Source organism: Oculina patagonica, chromosome 1, assembly GCF_052425735.1.
Source record: "Oculina patagonica isolate OP01 chromosome 1, crgOcupat, whole genome shotgun sequence".
Lineage (NCBI taxonomy): Eukaryota > Metazoa > Cnidaria > Anthozoa > Scleractinia > Oculinidae > Oculina > Oculina patagonica.
In genome coordinates, this window is record NC_135758.1 from 331,392 (window position 1) to 348,903 (window position 17,512).

General features: G+C 37.0%; 4 protein-coding genes across 6 annotated transcripts in view; 1 reads left to right on the forward strand and 3 right to left on the reverse strand.

Annotated features, from left to right (window-relative positions):
* Window positions 1-2,388, reverse strand: part of LOC144651836 (uncharacterized) — a 34,589-nt gene extending 32,201 nt beyond the window's left edge. The window contains exon 1 of the mRNA XM_078511865.1: window positions 2,075-2,388. Coding sequence (XP_078367991.1) covers window positions 2,075-2,169 — 95 coding nt within the window. The 5' untranslated portion in view covers window positions 2,170-2,388. The remainder of the gene's footprint in view (window positions 1-2,074) is intronic.
* An 852-nt stretch (window positions 2,389-3,240) lies between these two features.
* LOC144651858 (E3 ubiquitin-protein ligase RNF126-B-like) lies at window positions 3,241-10,324 on the reverse strand. Its single transcript, XM_078511910.1, has 11 exons — window positions 10,178-10,324; window positions 8,260-8,312; window positions 7,943-8,003; window positions 6,951-6,984; window positions 6,567-6,684; window positions 6,054-6,091; window positions 5,891-5,945; window positions 5,663-5,738; window positions 4,839-4,932; window positions 4,196-4,311; window positions 3,241-3,558 (listed from the first exon to the last, which is right to left on the reverse strand). The coding sequence occupies exons 1-11, from the start codon at window positions 10,256-10,258 to the stop codon at window positions 3,499-3,501; spliced, it is 786 nt and encodes a 261-aa protein (XP_078368036.1). The 5' UTR covers window positions 10,259-10,324; the 3' UTR covers window positions 3,241-3,498.
* Window positions 10,325-10,443: 119 nt separating this feature from the next.
* Window positions 10,444-12,435, reverse strand: LOC144651923 (membrane-anchored junction protein-like). Its single transcript, XM_078511999.1, has one exon. It carries the CDS (start codon window positions 12,394-12,396, stop codon window positions 11,776-11,778), a length of 621 nt encoding a protein of 206 aa, XP_078368125.1. The 5' UTR covers window positions 12,397-12,435; the 3' UTR covers window positions 10,444-11,775.
* Window positions 12,436-14,429: 1,994 nt separating this feature from the next.
* Window positions 14,430-17,512, forward strand: part of LOC144651631 (protein unc-13 homolog B-like) — a 35,885-nt gene continuing 32,802 nt past the window's right edge. The window contains exons 1-2 of one of the 3 annotated variants that reach the window (XM_078511580.1): window positions 14,430-15,152; window positions 15,501-15,618. In XM_078511580.1, coding sequence (XP_078367706.1) covers window positions 15,522-15,618 — 97 coding nt within the window. In that variant the 5' untranslated portion in view covers window positions 14,430-15,152; window positions 15,501-15,521. Of the gene's footprint in view, window positions 15,153-15,356; window positions 15,619-17,512 lie in introns of those variants that run through there. The other 2 variants (XM_078511572.1, XM_078511594.1) reach the window with 2 other exon arrangements.

The window sequence follows — 17,512 nt, forward strand, 5'->3', positions numbered from 1 at the left end:
TTATAAAATGTTAAATACAAGCCATTTTGAACTTTTATGTCCAAAAAAATGTGGCCAACAATACAAAATAATATAATAAATCACACAGTGTAACGTCCGTAACATTGGCTGTAACATCCGTAACGTTAAAGTTCACATAGCATTGTATAACTGCAAAAGGGAGTTTAAATGAAATAAAGCTTTTTGGTTCACACAACTACTATACTTCAAATATTTGGAGCAGTTCATGCAATAAGCCCTGACACTTCACAGGAATTTTCCATTAATACCAGTGCTCTTGCTCATGTGGTTGTTTTTTATGTAACGTCCGTAACAGTGTGTATTTTGCCCTATTTTAACATATAGGCCAGTCAAATGGAAAACTTTTATAACTCAATTAATGCGTTGGTAGGCACAAACATGATAATCAATGTAACGTTGGACAACCTCTTTCTATTCTTTGCCTGTGCTAGATTAAAGTTTTAAAAATGACTCTGAATGTAACGTCCGTAACTGTGGAAATGCCCCATTATACTTTGAAAAAGGAAGTAGAGGAAATAGTTGACAAATATTCACGAAAAATAACCAACTGTCTCCATCTCTGTCCATTTGTTTATATTTCTCGCAGTTTGAGCTGTCATTCAATGGTTTTCTGCACCAATTTACAGATGCAAGATAGAGTGAAGTGTTTACGGTTTTCTGGTTCACACTGTAACATTACTTCACTTTTGTCCTGGGTAATTTTACTTAGCCTGTGAATGACTTTAATAGTCTGCCTCTTTCACCCAAGCAAACAACGAAACAATACCTTGTCTTTAGCTATCATTCCTAGCAATAATTGAAATGTTCAGTGGAAAAAGGGGGTAGCAATTTTTGGCTGAAATTGAAAATTGCCAAAACAACTCCAAAATTCACAATCAGGTTTGTTTTTGTGTGTTGAACATTGTCCTGTATTTTTTCACTGGTTTTCCTTTGTTTTTGAGATATAAGCAAAAAAATTGTTTTCCTGGTGGCACCTTTAGGAGTTTTCTGATAAACAAAAAAACAAAAGAAACCATTTGTCAGAACAATGAAACTGGCAAAGCTCAACTTATTTCAACTTGGATTTTTTTGCGAAACAGAGTTTTGGCAATGTTCATTTTTAGCCAAAACTCACATCTGCCCTTTTTCCATCAAGCCTTTCAATTAATTTGAGGGGCACAAGTGAAACCACGTAAGTGCACTGAGCCATCCATCACCATTTTTCCAGCTTGTGTTTTTCTGTTTGGACAACAGGTGATATAGGACTAAGCATACTTACAGCATTCACATGTGAAGTGTATGTCATATACTCCAATTTTACCACTCCATACCCTGGTAAGTGACAGAATCTAATAAAAAAAAGCACAACAGCCCTATTTAGGCAGCTCACAAAGTGTTAGGGCCTTCTGTCTTTGGTACTCGAATCACTGCTACCCAATAATGTTAATGAATAACTTAGTTGTTGGAGGGCATTTGTAATCATACATTAATATGATGATAGACCCCTAATGAAGTGCCTTTACTGTACTTAAGGTGGCTCGTAATAGTTTAGATATTCCCGTCTTTGGCATTCTATTCCTGCTACACATGTAATGTTGAGGTTTAACTTTCAGAATAATGAACAAATTGGAGTCACTGATGTCAAAATTCACTGCCATAGCAACTACAAAAGTGGTCAAAGATTCTGCCAGAAATGTTCAGAGCTACCTTAAATTTCTGCAAAAATAATGTAGCTCTGAATCTCTGACAGATTTCTTTAAAAAATTGCAAAATTTTTTGTCGGTTGAATAGAAAAATTCAACCGAATAGAAAAAAATTGAATAGAAAAATATGAAAAAGAACTTTCAAAGAGTAGTTTTTGAGTTATTAGCTTCGGAATGTCCAAAATAGTTTAACTTTAACCTCATATGACATTGCCATGGAAACAGATTTTGATGTCACTCTGACCTCAAATTGTTCATTGGTAAATGTTGTTTACATTTGTGCTAAAAGATGTTCTTTGACATTATTAGTATAGCTGTAATAGAATACCAAAGACGGCATGTCTAATTCTGACTAAACTATCGCCAGCCACCTTAAAGATGATTTCCAGTCCGTACTGCGCAGACTCGGGGTTTGTTTACGTTTTTGTTTTGAATTCGTTGAAACGTTACACTTCGGTGACAGCATACATGACGTTTTTTAGTCCGCCATTACAGTTCGTTTCGTTCAAGAAGTTCTGATGAGCTAAAACGTCGGTTTGAAATAGCGTCAAGGTTCTTCTACTCGTTATTATTTGTTCTGCAAGGATATCTGGCGTTAATAATGAAGTAAAAGGTAAGTTTGTCGCGGAATTTTTAGTTTTGCTTGTAAACATTCCCTTCGTGTGGGCTCACATAAACATTGCAGCCGAGATTGCGCAGTACGGACTGGAATTCATCTTCAAGTGTCCACAAAAGCAACTACCTGTACAATATCTACAAGAATGCTGTTTAGCAACTTATATCCACCCTTTGTACAACAGAGCCCTTATCTATAATCCTCATCCAACACAACAACTACAAGATGGCAAGCTCTTGTAATCATTTTATTTAGCAAATGGAATTTTTTTTATGAGCCATATATTTGATGGGCCTAAGTCACTGTCACTTTCTTGGCGAGAAAACAGCAACAAAAAACTTTTTGACCAGACAGTTTGCCTTCAGTATTATGAAGATCTGAGGTAACAAGCGTATTTGTGCAAGATTGGTACTTTAAAAGCTATTTTTAATGTTGTTCAACTAACACTTGCCAGATAGTTTGCTTTCTGCTACTATGGTTAGAAGCAGCAAGCTTATGTAGAATAGGTGGTTAACTGTAATTAGTAGAAACTCAGTCCTGTTCTCTTGGAAATCCGCGAATCTGATTGGTTCTCCCATTGATTTCTATTCGCCGATAGAAAACAATCGCGTGCGCGTGTTGCTCTTTTAAGGGTGAATTTTTCTTGATTTTTGGCTTAAAAGTACATAAAATTGTAAGTTTTGGACTGCAATTCTTCAGAGTTTCTACTAAAACAATTAGACTACTCGCCCTCGTTATCTATGAGCGATAGTCAACTCGGCTGCGCCTCGTTGACCATTAGCTCGTAGAAAACTCGGGCTGGTAGTCTAATTGTTAAATAGCATTTGAAAAGTTGTTTATTTAACCTAATATATTTTATGTTTGATATAAAAAAGGGACAATATGTACACTAATTTTGCATAGTGCATATACTGGTACCAGTTATTATTTCTAATCACTTATTTTCTTTTCTTTATTTACACTCAATTACAAACAAAAGCAGAAAACATGATTTACGCAAAATTTCTCCATCAAAAAGTACATAGCTTTCAATCTAAAGTACAATATTGTGGTAAATATTCACAGTATCCCACATTTTCCTCTATCATGATACGCACTCAATAACTTAGATCTCGAGGTTCTAAAACAAATCATTATAAGTGTTCGTTATGAAATCAATGATGTACTTGAATGACACTTTCATGATACTCTTGTGTGGGTATTATTGAGGCTCAAACGGCAAATAGGACAGGAATCATGCTGCAAGAAACCACAGGAAAATATACAGTTTTGTTTGTGCCATAAAATTGTCAGTACCTGCCAAAGTCTAAGTTATGAGATGAGGAAATCCATAGAGAATAATTTACGGACCTGTGGCAGTAGGAATGTAAAGAACTAAGTATTTGTGAGAATAGTGACCAACAACCGCCAGGTTTAATGATGATTTCTGTAGTATGAACTGACTACAAGGTATTGTCACTCTCCCTGGATGGGATGTTCTTCCATCGCAAGTTAAACAGCCAGCATTTTTGTCAAGTTTTACCAAAAAACTACTGGTACAGTGAAACCCTGATAAATATAGCGAAGTGCTAAGGGACTGGGAAGAGGTGTTCGTTATAATGGGGGTTCAATTTACTGGGGTTCTGTTCCAATACAATTTACTTTTGCAACTTTGGCCAGGATGAAGAATACCATTTTGTTATACCAATGACGCTGTTACTGTGAGAGTTAAGTGTCATGCCACAGTCTGGAGTCCAACAGATATTATACTACTGTGCTTCCTTCAAGTAATGCAGTTAGTATTGCAGGGTTACAATGTAAGTGAAGTAGAATGAACTTATCTACCAGTACTGGGCAAACGTACAACAACAGTACATGTATAACATATAATACTTACCAATTTTAACCAAGGTTGTATACAGTCAAAATGAAATAAATGTCTACAGGGTAATTGCCTAACTTCTTCACCTAACGTCAACTTATCTTGGCATACTGCACAATCTGTATGCGCATCTAAACAGAAAGGAAACAAAATTTATATACCACATAATTTGTCATCAAACAGGTAAAATTATCATGGTCACAAGCAAAATTCATTAAGGGGTATTGAATAGTCTTTGTTAGCATCCAAGCACAGGGTTTTCTTTGCAAGCACGAGCATAGCCAAAAGTTAGCCTTGCGAGCAACAAGCAAATGTAAAAAAGTTACCTCTACCAAAAACTGAGCATGCGAGTACTTGTAAAAATATGCGAGACATGTACACGCAAACAAGCACCCACTAAAATTTTGCGAGCATTTTGAACAGAAGCCTAATTTTCCGAGCACTGCCAAATTGTGAGGGACCATTAAGGACCCCTTCATAATGCTCATCACTCTGATTGAACGGTAGCTGTGGAGGTACAAGTAATCTGGATATTTGACTGTAATGTTTTATCCAATTTTGTTTCTATATATGTACCAGTTAGCATCATTCGAATTGCCATGAGCCATCAATGCAAGGTATTAACAGTGTTACAAAATTCTATCAACTGTGTTCTTACCTACTAATTCTTGTGAGACTATTACTTTTGGAAGTGTTTCTATTTTGTCAGCATCTGCAGGAGGAGGCCCAGCACCTTCCATTTGGTTTAAAAGCTGATAAACAATGAGATTTCAGATTAATACACTAGACTGTATTCAAGCATGTGGGAGGCACCGTGACCAAAGGTTTAGTGTGCTGGATTCTGGATTGAGTGGCCCGGGTTCAAGCCCTGGCAGGGGTCATTGTGTTGTGTTCTTGGGCAAGACACGTTTCTCTCACAGTGTCTCTCGCCACCCAGGTGTACCTGGCAGAATGCTGGGGAGTAACTTTGATGGACTAGCATCCCATCCAGGGGTAGTAGTGATACTCCTAGCTGCTTCATTCCAAGGGTCAAAAGTTATGAGCCAGTTGGGTTTGAAAGGGTTTTCTTTTAACTTTCATATCTACTATCAAGCATGGCACAACCCTTCTTCCTTAAAATGCATACTTTTTGATGTGTTTCCCCTTCTGTCCAAATTAATCTTAGACTGGCATTTTCAACCACCAAAAACAGAACGATTTAACAACTCTCCACAATGGATACTTTTAAGATTGCAAATTTCCTGTTTTAGTATGGATAGCAAAAACAATCTTGATTTTTAAAATGCTGACGTCACCCAATTCATCTGTGCCTTCACAATCCAGACATTTAGCATTTTAGTATGGATATCAAAATGATTCAAAAACAAAAGTATCAATTGAAAACTTTTGATGCTTTTTTTTAATTCAAAGACTCCATATTCAATCGAAAATGGATAAACTTATGTGGGCAGGGTTTCAAAGTAGTATTACCTGCTTACTTACCTGTGTTATTATAGAATCTAATCCTTCTGTACCCCAAACATAATCAGCAGGGTTCCCATGGAGACGAAGCAAATTACTGTATTGAGGGACAAAAGAGAATACTCTGTAAACAGTTGACAGTGGCAATGCTAGTTGAGAAACAGCACTAAGCATTGATTAGTGCTGTATTAAGTGCTGTATAAAGCAAAAAAAAAAAACTGTATAAGTGCAACATGCACAAATACTTACAAAGGAAATCCGACGTTTCCTGAAGGCCCTGCACGGCCATCTTCACTTGTGCTACCTGAAATAATAATTTAAACAAAAAAGTCATTACGCTGTAGTTATCATATTGTGTCACAACATTTAAAAGTTCCTTACAGGACAAAAAAACAAGGAACAAGGAAAATACCTGGAGGTCCTATACCACCAAAAAGGTTTTGAAGAATTCTGTGAAAAAAAGCAGAAAATGAAACTCTCATTTGGGGGCATTCCATAACCATACGTTGATGTCTGTATAAAAGGAATGTATTTGGAGGAAATCTTTTCTAACATCTTCCCACTTCCCAAATAAGCGTTATTAAAAATTCATCTGGTAAACAAACAAATTCCATAAATGAAAACAAGATAAGTCTTTATGCTGAGTTTGAAAGCAAAGGGTAAAAAATAGTTAGCCAGTAGTTTGTCATGCTTACATGGCTAGTGGCTTTCAACAATCCTGTTTTTTTTTGGAAATGCTCTGGGTTCATTAAAACCTGCAGCAACACACCTTTGGGAAAAAGATTGGCTCCAAAAGGGATTCAGAAACCTAATAAAAGGATCTCAGGAGATTTTTGTGATTTTATCACACAAGCTCCATGTGGAAAAGGAAACCCATTTACTGAAGGTATTATCTTCACAAATGCCTTCAATCAGGACAACTTACACATCAATTGCTGCAGCAGTAGTAGCATTTGCTGCATCTCCTCTCTCTCCTGGTCTCTGATTGGTTCGTATGCTTATTCTTGTTCTTGGTCTACGAGGTCTTCTCCTTCCTCCCTCATCTGAAAAAATATAAATCCTATCATATGAATTCCTAAATAAGTTGACAGTGATTCAAATTTTGTGAACCTATTTCTGTAGTATGGCCACCAAGTTTGGGGGACATTGTCGCTAGGCCCATGTGCCTGCAAACCAGGACGCTAGCCACGATGACCATAAAAAACCAAAAGCATGGTTCTGTAAATTTTCTATGGGTATGGGGCTCTGCCCCACAGGGAGCTCCACTACAATACATTATTAAAAAGAATACCACAAGGTTACAAGTTACCTGGCGTCATTCCTAACAAACTTCTCTGAACCAACTAGAAATTAAAGAGAAATTCAAAGTTAATCAACAGTGCATGTTGAAGGGCACTGCATACAGGTTACCTGCACATCACAAATTTGTTGTTGCTGGAGCATTTATCAATAAAAACTCACTATCACAAAGTAATTTGTAATTTACATAGAGTTTTATTATCATTATCATTATCATAATCATTCTTAATATTAATGCTGTAATTTAAAATGAACTTCAGGTCAAAATGATTTAAACTACAGTCGAGGCTCTCTTAACGGACACTCTCGTAAGCGGACAGCTCTACTTACGGCCACCTTGTTTGAAACCCCGTTTTAACTCCCATACAAACTCTGTATTTTTACATTCTCGTAAGCGGACATTCCGGACCCGTAACCGGCCGCGGACACTTTCAGAGATCACGACTTAAACTTTTTCTTTGTTTTTAAGCTCCCGTAAGCGGACACCCGAAAGAAAATCCTACTTACAACCTCTGTATCTTGTTATTATCAATCAAATTCACATCGCCGTTTGTGACAATGATTTTACAGTAATTACAGGACCACATTTTAGTGCTTGTTTTGTCGTCATCTACGTCCGTCCGGTTATTGTTAGCTGGGCAAGCTCCCATAAGCGGCCATCTTTCCCCTACACTTCTAGTGGCCGCTTACGAGAACCATTCTTGTAAGCGGCCAGCTCCAGTTACGGACACTTTTTTCACGTCCCGAGGGTGTCCGCTTACGAGAGCTTCAACTGTAGTTTGATTTGTATTTTCCTTTGTTCCAGATTTACTTCCATAATTCTTAAACAAAAGAAAAAGGAGGTTTTCAAAAGTTTATATTTGTTTATAATATACTTATAATGTAAAATGTTAGTTACTGATCAAGAGCTATGAAAAGTATTATGTGATCATGATTAACATTCATTATGCAAATTAATATTAATAGTTAAAGAATAAATAAATAAATAATAATATACGGTACCTCTGCAAACTGGACAGCTGGATCTCTTTCAACTTCAATGAAATTTTCTTCTTCTTCGGCACTGGAAGAGAGTTAAAACGAACAATAATTTCAACAAAACCTTACGTGTATTTACAGCTTGGTGCGTTGTATTGTAAAAGTATCATGTTGAGAAAGGATTGAGAAGGCAGAGAGGCTGCATTTAAGAAAAAAAGAAGCAGTCAACGTTATAGCAGTCTTCAAGATTTTTCTTGCAAGGGAATGTTCACTGTTCACTTCCTTGTTCCATATAAAGCACATTTTATTATCATAATTACTTGGTTAATTAACAAACTCACCTGTCACTTAATTGTTCAATAAATTCTCCCTGACATCGTGAACAAGTAAAATCCTGAAAGAATATCAGAAATACCTTTTTTACTCTTAAATATTAAGCCTATTTTAAGGTGGCTGATAATGGTTTCAGGCTTTTTTTAGTCCTTATACTTTGATGGGCCATTACTACAATTCTTTATTAGTTCCTATTACACTTACGGCAATATGACACAAATGTTCAATCATTGGTCAACAAGTTGTTGTCATTTCCTTGTCATAAGTGGTTACCATAGCAACAGTGTAACCTGTTTAGAACACCCTTGATTTTTATTTTTGTACATTGCTTTAGAATTTGATTTCAGTTTCCCATTGTTTGATGAAAAAAGAATGGAACCCGGTAATGGCTTGAGAAATGAAAACCTGAAAGCTGAATTTTAGGAAACAGAAGATTATTTCCATTGAAAACTAGAAAACATGCATCAGCTGGACACTTGGCGAGTTTGCAATGAAATTCATCGATGGCAGCCAACTAACTTCTTCGTTGCACTTCTGTCAAATGCAGGTTAATCACAAGCAACCCAGAGTAAAGAGCACAGAGTATGTCACCTCTACAAGTTTGTTTGGACCCTTGGTTTGGTGTTATCAATGTCTGAGGATTGACATGTCAACAGATCGCAGCAGAAGGCTTTAAAACTTGTAAACAGGTGAATTATGTTTTACTTGCCTCAATGAGTGTATGCTTGTTTCTTTTATTTTCATGACTATCATTAAGATTTTGGCTTTTTTAAGCTCAACTGTCAACCTTATCCTGTTCTAAACGAAAGGGTTTGTTCGATCTTGTTGTGTGATTTTAGTAAGGAATATTCGTTCTGCGGGCTAAATTAAGCTTCGCCCCTTGAAGAATTTCCAAAAATTTTGCCCTCTATATCATAAACAAGTAATCACATGTTTCCTCATAAAATTAAGGATTAATATCACTTGTGTTTTCAGAATTTGCAGATATTGCCTGAGTCACACACAACTTCTGAAAACACACATGATAATAATCCTTTACTTTATTCAGCCCCATGCGATTACCTACACAAAATGGACTCCAAGCAGTCAGCGACCTATACTACTATAATAATTTTTACTTTACTTAATATTTACTTTAATATTTCACTTCAACTCTTGTCAGCAAGATGCAAATGTCTGCAAAGGTCACTATGTTATATTTACCCATTTGTTTCATTACAATCTATTCTTGGATGAGAAGAATTTATAAATATACTTCTTGGTGAATGTTAAGTGTATATCACACATAATCATAGGCAAGAAGCCAGCTTCTACATATTTGTTAGTTAAACATCAGTGTAAAAGTGCAAATGTGCATCATAAGCTTATCATGAATTTTTTGATTGCGTTGTGTTGTCGCCAAGAAAGAAAGCGCTGTAACTGAAGACATCCATAGCAGCACGTAAGTCTTTAATACATGCAACTTAATTTACCGTAGCAATTAAAATAATTCACTGGACGTCTCCCTTTCCGCCACTATGGGATAAAATTCATATTAAAGTAAAATTCTTTCATTCTAGACGCTGGTAGGAAATCGGATAGAATAGACATATTTGGCGGGATGCTTTACAGTGTTGGTTCATCTTCTTACTTTCCTTTAATAGCGGAAGCTGGCCAGTGACGAAATATAAAAACATTTCGTTTATACCATTGGTTATCACCAATAAAAACGAATTCTTTAGTACACAATCTTACTATGAGATAACATGAGCTAGTCCTCATAATCAAAAGCAACGTAATTTTGGTGGCTAAACAGACGAATTATCTGATAAAGTGAAAACGAAACGGCTCCAAATCAAGAACATTTCATGACACTTTTCACGTGATCGCAGCGCTGAAATGAATCGAAAACCAACTCAGAATAAATCACAATGAATCAACACTTACTGGTAAGTTAAGAGAAACTTCTCTGTTGCACTCATGGCAGTAAAATCTCTCGTTTGCTCTCTCTACTGCAGCTTCGGCCATGTTGCTAATTCAGACATCGACATTTCTACCACTACCATTTTAGGAACAGGTGACGTCATTAAATGGGTGACGAAGCAGAGACGCTGCAAGTAGGCTTACATGACGAGAGTGCCACGTCCTAGCGGTCCTAGTGAGGGATTGCTGTTTGGTTCCGATAGTTACTCTTTTCTTGGGGCTTGTTGACAAACTTGTAAAAATAAGCCAAAATTTATGATATTAAGTAGAAAGTACTTTAAATTTTCCGTGGAAATCTTTAACAACGGTTCAGGAAATCCTCCGAAAACTTCAAAGAATGTAGTTGTCTTCTACTTCCCATAGGTTCCCGTCTGGGTACCCCAAAAGGACTTTCTAATGGAACACGTTTTGCATTCTAGGGGAGGGTATAGTCAGCGATTTGGACAAATTTGAGTGAAAATTGCACACCTGTAAGTTATCCCGACATGCCAGTACAGATGATCTACAGAATTTATTCCAGCTTGTTCAAAAGAACAATTCACAAACTGATCAAGATTATAGTTTGAAGACCACAAGCTCTGATGAAACCAAGTCAAGGAAATATATGTTTTGGTTACATTCCAGAGGTGATACCTGATTCTTTGGTGTTGAAGTTGCATGCCTTGCGTAAATTATCATATTCTTGGAAAAAGTCAAAAACTTGCAAAACTGCTCTTGCACACTTTAAATTGCCAAACAATAGCAATTATCGGTGAAGAACGTTGAATGTGCAGTTCCAGAAAATATCCATACGAGGTTGATCCATACCCACCCCATGGAAGGTCACTGGAATTCCAAGGGGGTGGTGGGTCTCAAAAGCCCAAATTTTTAAAGGAAAGTATGGAATTTATCTGGAATTTCCCGAGGGGTTTGGGGGATTCAAACCAAAAAACCTTCCGTGGGAGGGGTATGGATATAATAGCAAAGTTATTCAAGTCACCCAGAGGCAAAAGCAGGTCTCCTGTGGCACCCTGGCTCTGCTAGAGCACAGCTCTGCTTTATGACCTTCCATGAGTTTATATGTACACTTGTTGCTAACATGCCAGATATAAAATTAACTTAACAAAAAAAACCATGTGCTGCAACATTTGTCTGCTTCTGTATAAAATAGTGATTAGATGAAATGGAAAAAGGAAAAAACTCACACAGTAACACAGAATAGAATTCTTATTACTTATAAAATCATGTTCATGGAACTAAACCATGGCCAAGAATGATCTAATTCTCATTTTTCAAATATGTACATGCAAAAAAATATAATACAATTTTCTGTATAATACAATGTATTGAATGAACCAAAAGTTGACACAATTTTTCAACATTTGTCATATGTTACAACTTTTTGGAAATATATTAAAATTTAGTAAGTTTCGTGCAACTTAATTTTTTTTAAGAATTGTTTATTTCTTAAACTTTCTCAGACAAAAGTGACCATTTTCTAAAATGAACACAAAAGGTACGTTTTCCTTCGTATTTCCCAATAAAAACAGTTGCTGCTATTGGCAGTGCTAGCTTGCATCCACTCAGTGCCCAAGGAATGACCGGACAGGGGACACTAATGCATTGAAAACTTTTTGAAGCCCTGAGGTGCTGGCAGGGTGCTCTGTGTCATCTGTTGACTCATCATCTTCACTGGCTAACTTTTGTAATCTCAGAAACTCCTTCAAATCTTTCTCTTCAACATCATGGCGGTTCTTCTGTCCATATTCAGTCACTACTCTCTCTTCAACATTGCTGGGCTTTGCTGCTTCATCAATGATTTCTTCCTGTAGCCTTGCCTTTTTGTTTTGACTGTGGCCTAAGCTTTGTTCTTTCACTTCCACATAAAACGTGAATGCATACTGATGAGCGTCGAGGGAATGGCCATGCTGAGAAAACAGCACTCTTTCACTCGTTTCCCAATGGTTTTTGTAAGGATAGACAACAAAGCTGTCTGTCTGCACTGGTATAAGATGATGTGTATTCAATATGGCACAGATAACTCGCTCAAGATCTCTACTGTTTTTCTCATCTGAGCACAACTTGCGAACGCCTTCTCTGTCAGACGACTTCCTGCAAGTTACTTTGATCTTATAAACTGTTTCTCCGTAAACCACGAGTCGAATGTCTGGTTTTCTGTCAAAGGTAAAAGGTTGTAAAGGCATATTGTAAATCGTCAGTGAAACTTTTCCGCCATTTTAGCCTGTGTGACCAGGCTTTTCTATTTTCGCGCGCATTTTGCAAGCGCGAACCCTCGCGATCGCGCGAACCGTGAACCGTGACCCGGACCGCGAGAAGAATAGGGACGAGAGCCAAACAAACCCACTTCTTTGATCTCCCCTACTTCCAGGGGTCTCTCTGGGAGCCCCTAATCCCTGGGAAAAAGTTCGCGCCTTGCATGCAAAAAAAGAAAAACGCTGAAAGCAGCCGTCTCCTGTGCAGCTGGTTGAAAGCCAAGAAACGCGGACATGCCGTAGCAACTGTACGGCCCACCCTGAAGGTAGGAAAAGTTAATAAGAGCCCAGCCTCGAATAATCGCCCACCACCCACCCCACAAAAAAACTGAAATTGGATAAGTACTACTAAGAAGACTTCCCCCATGACCGAGTTTTCTTAGTATTTTTCAGAAAGTTTCAATGAACAGTCAAAATTTTGCTTTTTTTTGTTACAAAAATAAACTTACTTTTTGCTGAAAATCGCGAAAATGTAATAAGCGCCCAGCCTCCAATAAGCACCCACCTTGAATAAGCGCCCACTCTCAAGGTCCAAAAATTTAACAACCGCCCAGGGCGCTTAATCGAATAAATACGGTGCATGTATTAGCGTCCCTGTAGTGTGGAATGCCGCAAAAAGGCAAATCATCGGGTTTGCGCCTGGTTCTGGCCTATCCTAGCAATATTATAAAAGTAAAATTTCAAGGAAAACAGCCTCATCAGTCATACCCTGCTTGTAATAACTGATAATTACATATCTCAGTTCCGGTCACTTCACTGACAGAGGAACATATCCAGTCTTTTAAAAATAACTTGAATTTGTGATCATTTTTTGTGCCCAGCCTGCGCACAGGAGCCCATGCATATGAGTGTTTGCCCTGCATGAATGCAGAATGTCGGCAAAATCTTAGATTTCTGATGTCTGTTGGTTAAAACATGTGATGGGCTCCTGCCAAGAAGGAGTATCAAATGGTCTTTGCGAGCATTTGCGAGCATGCGAGCACAGCGTTTTTCTTTGCGAGCACGAGCATTGACAAAAATTAGCCTGCGAGCACGAGCACTTTTCAAAACCTACCTCCATAAAACCGAGCATGCGAGACTGTAAAAATGTGCGAGCACGAGCAAACGAGCACCCACAAAATTTTGCGAGCATTGCGAGCACTGCGACATTTTGAGTGACTATTCTTGACTCCTCCAAGACTTGTGGGATGTGTAGTTTGCCAGGCTTGAAATGAGTTTACGGCAGCAAAAAAGTTGGATTTGGAATCTTTTCAAAGTCTAGATTTGTGCGAATTGCTATTCCTGCCTAATGAAACTCTAAGTTTGTTGATTTTAGCCCATTTGAACGGGTCTAGCACTTAAAGTCAGAACCCCCAAATTAAAAAACCCAAATTAATAAATTTCCCAGGTGGAGATTTGAGTCTAAGACCAAAGAATTACTCTCAATGAGTCTTGGGGCCTGAGAAATTCTTCCCCAGAAATTCCGTTTTGATTTGAATTCTTTCTCCCTTGGTTATATCTGGCTTTCTTTATCTCCTTTTTCCTTTTATGCTGACTTGGTTCGATTTTATTTAGCTTTCGGCGTTTTTTCCAATTTGTTTCTGCAACGTCGTCCCACAAACCGTTATTTCCTTAACGAAAACTTCACTGAATTGCAAAGAAACGCATTTTGAAGCATTCGCAGGAAAGTTTGGAAGGAACATTTTTAAATTTATCAGAAAGTATATATACATAGAGAGAGATTCAAAGAAACTTATCATTTATAAATTAGACGAAACTTTAGTTTTAGTTACTATTTTTAAAACATAAATTCGCACCTTTTTAAGACAAATCAAATAAATCGTTTTTCAGCTGCGAAATGACGTTTGTACTGCTATTTTAAGTTACATAAACCTTCCCCAAGACAGCCTTTTCAGCATGTTTACTGTATCTAGCTGCTGAATCATAGTGACTTTATAAGCCTTGATTCTAAAGTTCATCTCCACGTAATCTTTTGTGTGGATAAAATGCGTAAAAACTCCTACACATTGTCGTCAGAAAATAACAAACACCGGTCAATGCCATGATCAATGCGTGAGATTTTTAATCTCTCTGAAAGATACCACCGTAGAATAATTTCAGGAAAAGTTAATTGCATGAAAAAAGCCGGAGAATTAAATCAGTCTGGATTGCTCAACTTTCATTCTTTAATTCGATTTTGTTTTAAATTATTTTTTTTGTCACGCAATTATTTGTTCACCTGCTTACAGCTAGCTCTCATTTCTGTGTGGTTGTCAGGCGACCGAATATAACTTATGCGTTAATGGTGTCATCGCAGTATTTGATCAAAATGCTGTTTCATGCTCAGAGTAATATGCAAATTTGGACTCACTGTTCAATATTATTCAATATCAGTGCCGAGATACAGGTCTGACACGCATATTTATCTCCCAAAGCGCTTATTTTGGAGTTAATACCAGACGTTTATTACTACTTAACATGGTAATCAACTGCGTGGTATAATTTTTTATTGAAAAACCTTTTACGACAAGTCATTTGCGTACCATCCTGAAGATGACTTGAAAAGTACGTGATTTCAATCCGTTATTTTCCTTGTGCCTTCATTTGCCTGCATTACGTGTACGGCTTCACTCGATTTTAAACTTTTTGAAGAACTAACAAAGACATTTTGCTGAACGGACAAAAGGACACTCGATCGATGCAACAAGGTAAACGTATATTAGAATGAATAAACAAACTGAACTGGAGACTGAACTCTAAGAGGAAAATCTTCAATTTAAATTTTCATACAAGACATTCTAAATAACACTGGAATAACGTAAGATTTTTTTTCCTATAGTCTACCTTCCCTTTTTGTTTTCGCACTGTTGCAGCTATACTCTTCTATAATAATAATAGAAGCGGTCCTTTGATAATTTGTTTTTGTTGTGTCGGATTAGATCATAATGTCTCCCTGAGTGATGTCTTGTTGTTTATTTTTATTTCGGGCTAATAACTGATTTACAAATGAGTATTATAAGACAATTTATACTTTCAAATGTCATTTCGATCTGCAGCTTCTTTGAAATCGTCTTAACATGGAATCTCGTCACATCCCACAAGCTTGCTTGAATTATGCTTATCTTCTTTTTGGAAAAGGAGCATTTCGAGAAACGTTATGCGTGCGGGGAAAAGGTACGTTATGTGTTAAACGAAAAAACTTGACTTTACGCAATCAAAATCATTTTATGACATAGATCTTTCTTGTAAGATTTCTTCAGTTCTGGCAGAAGTGTCGCGCATTAGGGCAAACTATTTGGAAGTATATTTTTGAAGTTCTAAGATTTCAGTGTCAATTTATAAAGTACATCATTGTTATTGCAAGTTGTTGAATTCAGTGGCTAGAGAGACTTGTCTGTGTTTGAATGTCCCTTCCATAATTATGGGTACTTTCCAATCGTTTGTTCCTCTGCGCGCCAGAAAGCTTCCACCTGGTTTACGATAGCAGCTGAATTCACATTACAGTGTTGGAGGCCAACCATAAACTAAATCAGCGAGTTTATCAGACTTAGTGACATGTAATTTAGTGTTTCGGTGAAGAAATACTCCCTTTGTTCAGCAGCGTGTAACGAATGTATTTCCCCGAATTTTCTGCATACACAAAACGAGTTTTCTTAGACATAATCACGGGCTTTGAATATAACCAAATGGGTGTGTTATTAACTTAAAATTATAAATCATTAGACGCTCAGAAAATTAGCTCATCTTTCTCATAATCTGCTTCCTTAAGTCTCCTCTGGGAGAATAGGGCCTCATCTTTGGTACTTTATAATTTAGAGTTTGCATGAACCGGGAAAATTGCGCGCAAATTGATTGACTGTGTAGAACGCTTGTATTAGAAACGAGTCCATTTTCAGTTCAGCTACAAACAATACATTGTTTCATAATCATGCGTTTTTTTTTTAAAAAATGTGAGTTTTAGAAAACATTAATTGCTGTTGTTGTTGTTGTTGTTGTCCCATTAATTATTTCTCTACCGTAAAGCCAAGTCAGAAATCAGTCGCTACCAATCTCATAATACTATCATGCAGAAGTTCAGCAAGGAGGCGAGGAAAACCTTTTAAGTTTGAAGATTGTTTTTAAAAGCGTGCAGAATATTAGAGATGATCGGCTGATAAGCTCCACATAATGCCATAAAATACGATAATAACTGAAAAAAAAAAAAAAACATTCTCTCCATGTAGTTTTCTAATTTTGTCTAGCGTTTTACGATAAGTCTCAAAGTACTTCCTTTATGGAGGAGTTTCTTTTTTCGCTGAGTTGCGTTTTCATTGGTCATTAGGCACCATTCGTAGTTAAGTATCGGGGATCTCTTTGAGCTCAATAGATCTTTTCTAATGAGATTCTTGATTTAAAACTAATTACAGCCGAACATCATAAAATATATAAAAACTTCAACCAGTCAAAAAGAAGGATCTTGTTCTTATCAGCCTCCCTCGTTTTGCGGAACTGGAATACTGATCTTGATCTGGTGGAAAGTCAGAAAAAGGAAGCATAAAAGCTATTAAAAGATCGGTTAATTTCCGTGCAGTGTTTCAAATTGCATTTTTTTGATTTTAGAGCATTTCAGAAAGTTTTAGGTTCTCTGGTTTGAGGTGCATAATTTAGGTGGCGATAAGCCCTAAGGTCTAAACTTGCTGATATGAAAATAAAAGGGGAAAAAGGGATATACATTAAATGAGTATAAAACGCATAGATAATTATCCGAAGTGTTCTGTAAACTGACTGACCTTTTCTTGTCAACAGTTCGAATTCTTATCAAGTTGAGTTCGAAGATGAGTTGTTGTTTCTGTTACGAGTGTTGTTAAGAACCATTATCATTGTATATGTGTATAATTTCCGGTCATTCACAGCTCAAGCCAAACTTTCCACTGAAATTTTTCTCGAATTATGGGTGATTCATGATCTAATATCATTTACTACTTTATGTGCTAGAATTTTTTTAATTGAATATTTTTAAGAGCGTATGAGTTTGAACACAATACTGCAAGAAATTTGACACATCCGCCCTACGCCTACACCTTTGTGA

Coding starts and splice junctions, on each gene's coding strand:
- LOC144651923 (XM_078511999.1), bottom strand. CDS start 12,396: ATGCCTTTACAACCTTTTACCTTTGACAGAAAACCAGACATTCGACTC.
- LOC144651858 (XM_078511910.1), bottom strand. CDS start 10,258: ATGGCCGAAGCTGCAGTAGAGAGAGCAAACGAGAGATTTTACTGCCAT. Junction 8,313..10,177: donor AAGTTTCTCTTAACTTACCA/GTAAGTGTTGAT, acceptor ATATTCTTTCAG/GATTTTACTTGTTCACGATG. Junction 6,985..7,942: donor CAGCTGTCCAGTTTGCAGAG/GTACCGTATATT, acceptor TTTAATTTCTAG/TTGGTTCAGAGAAGTTTGTT.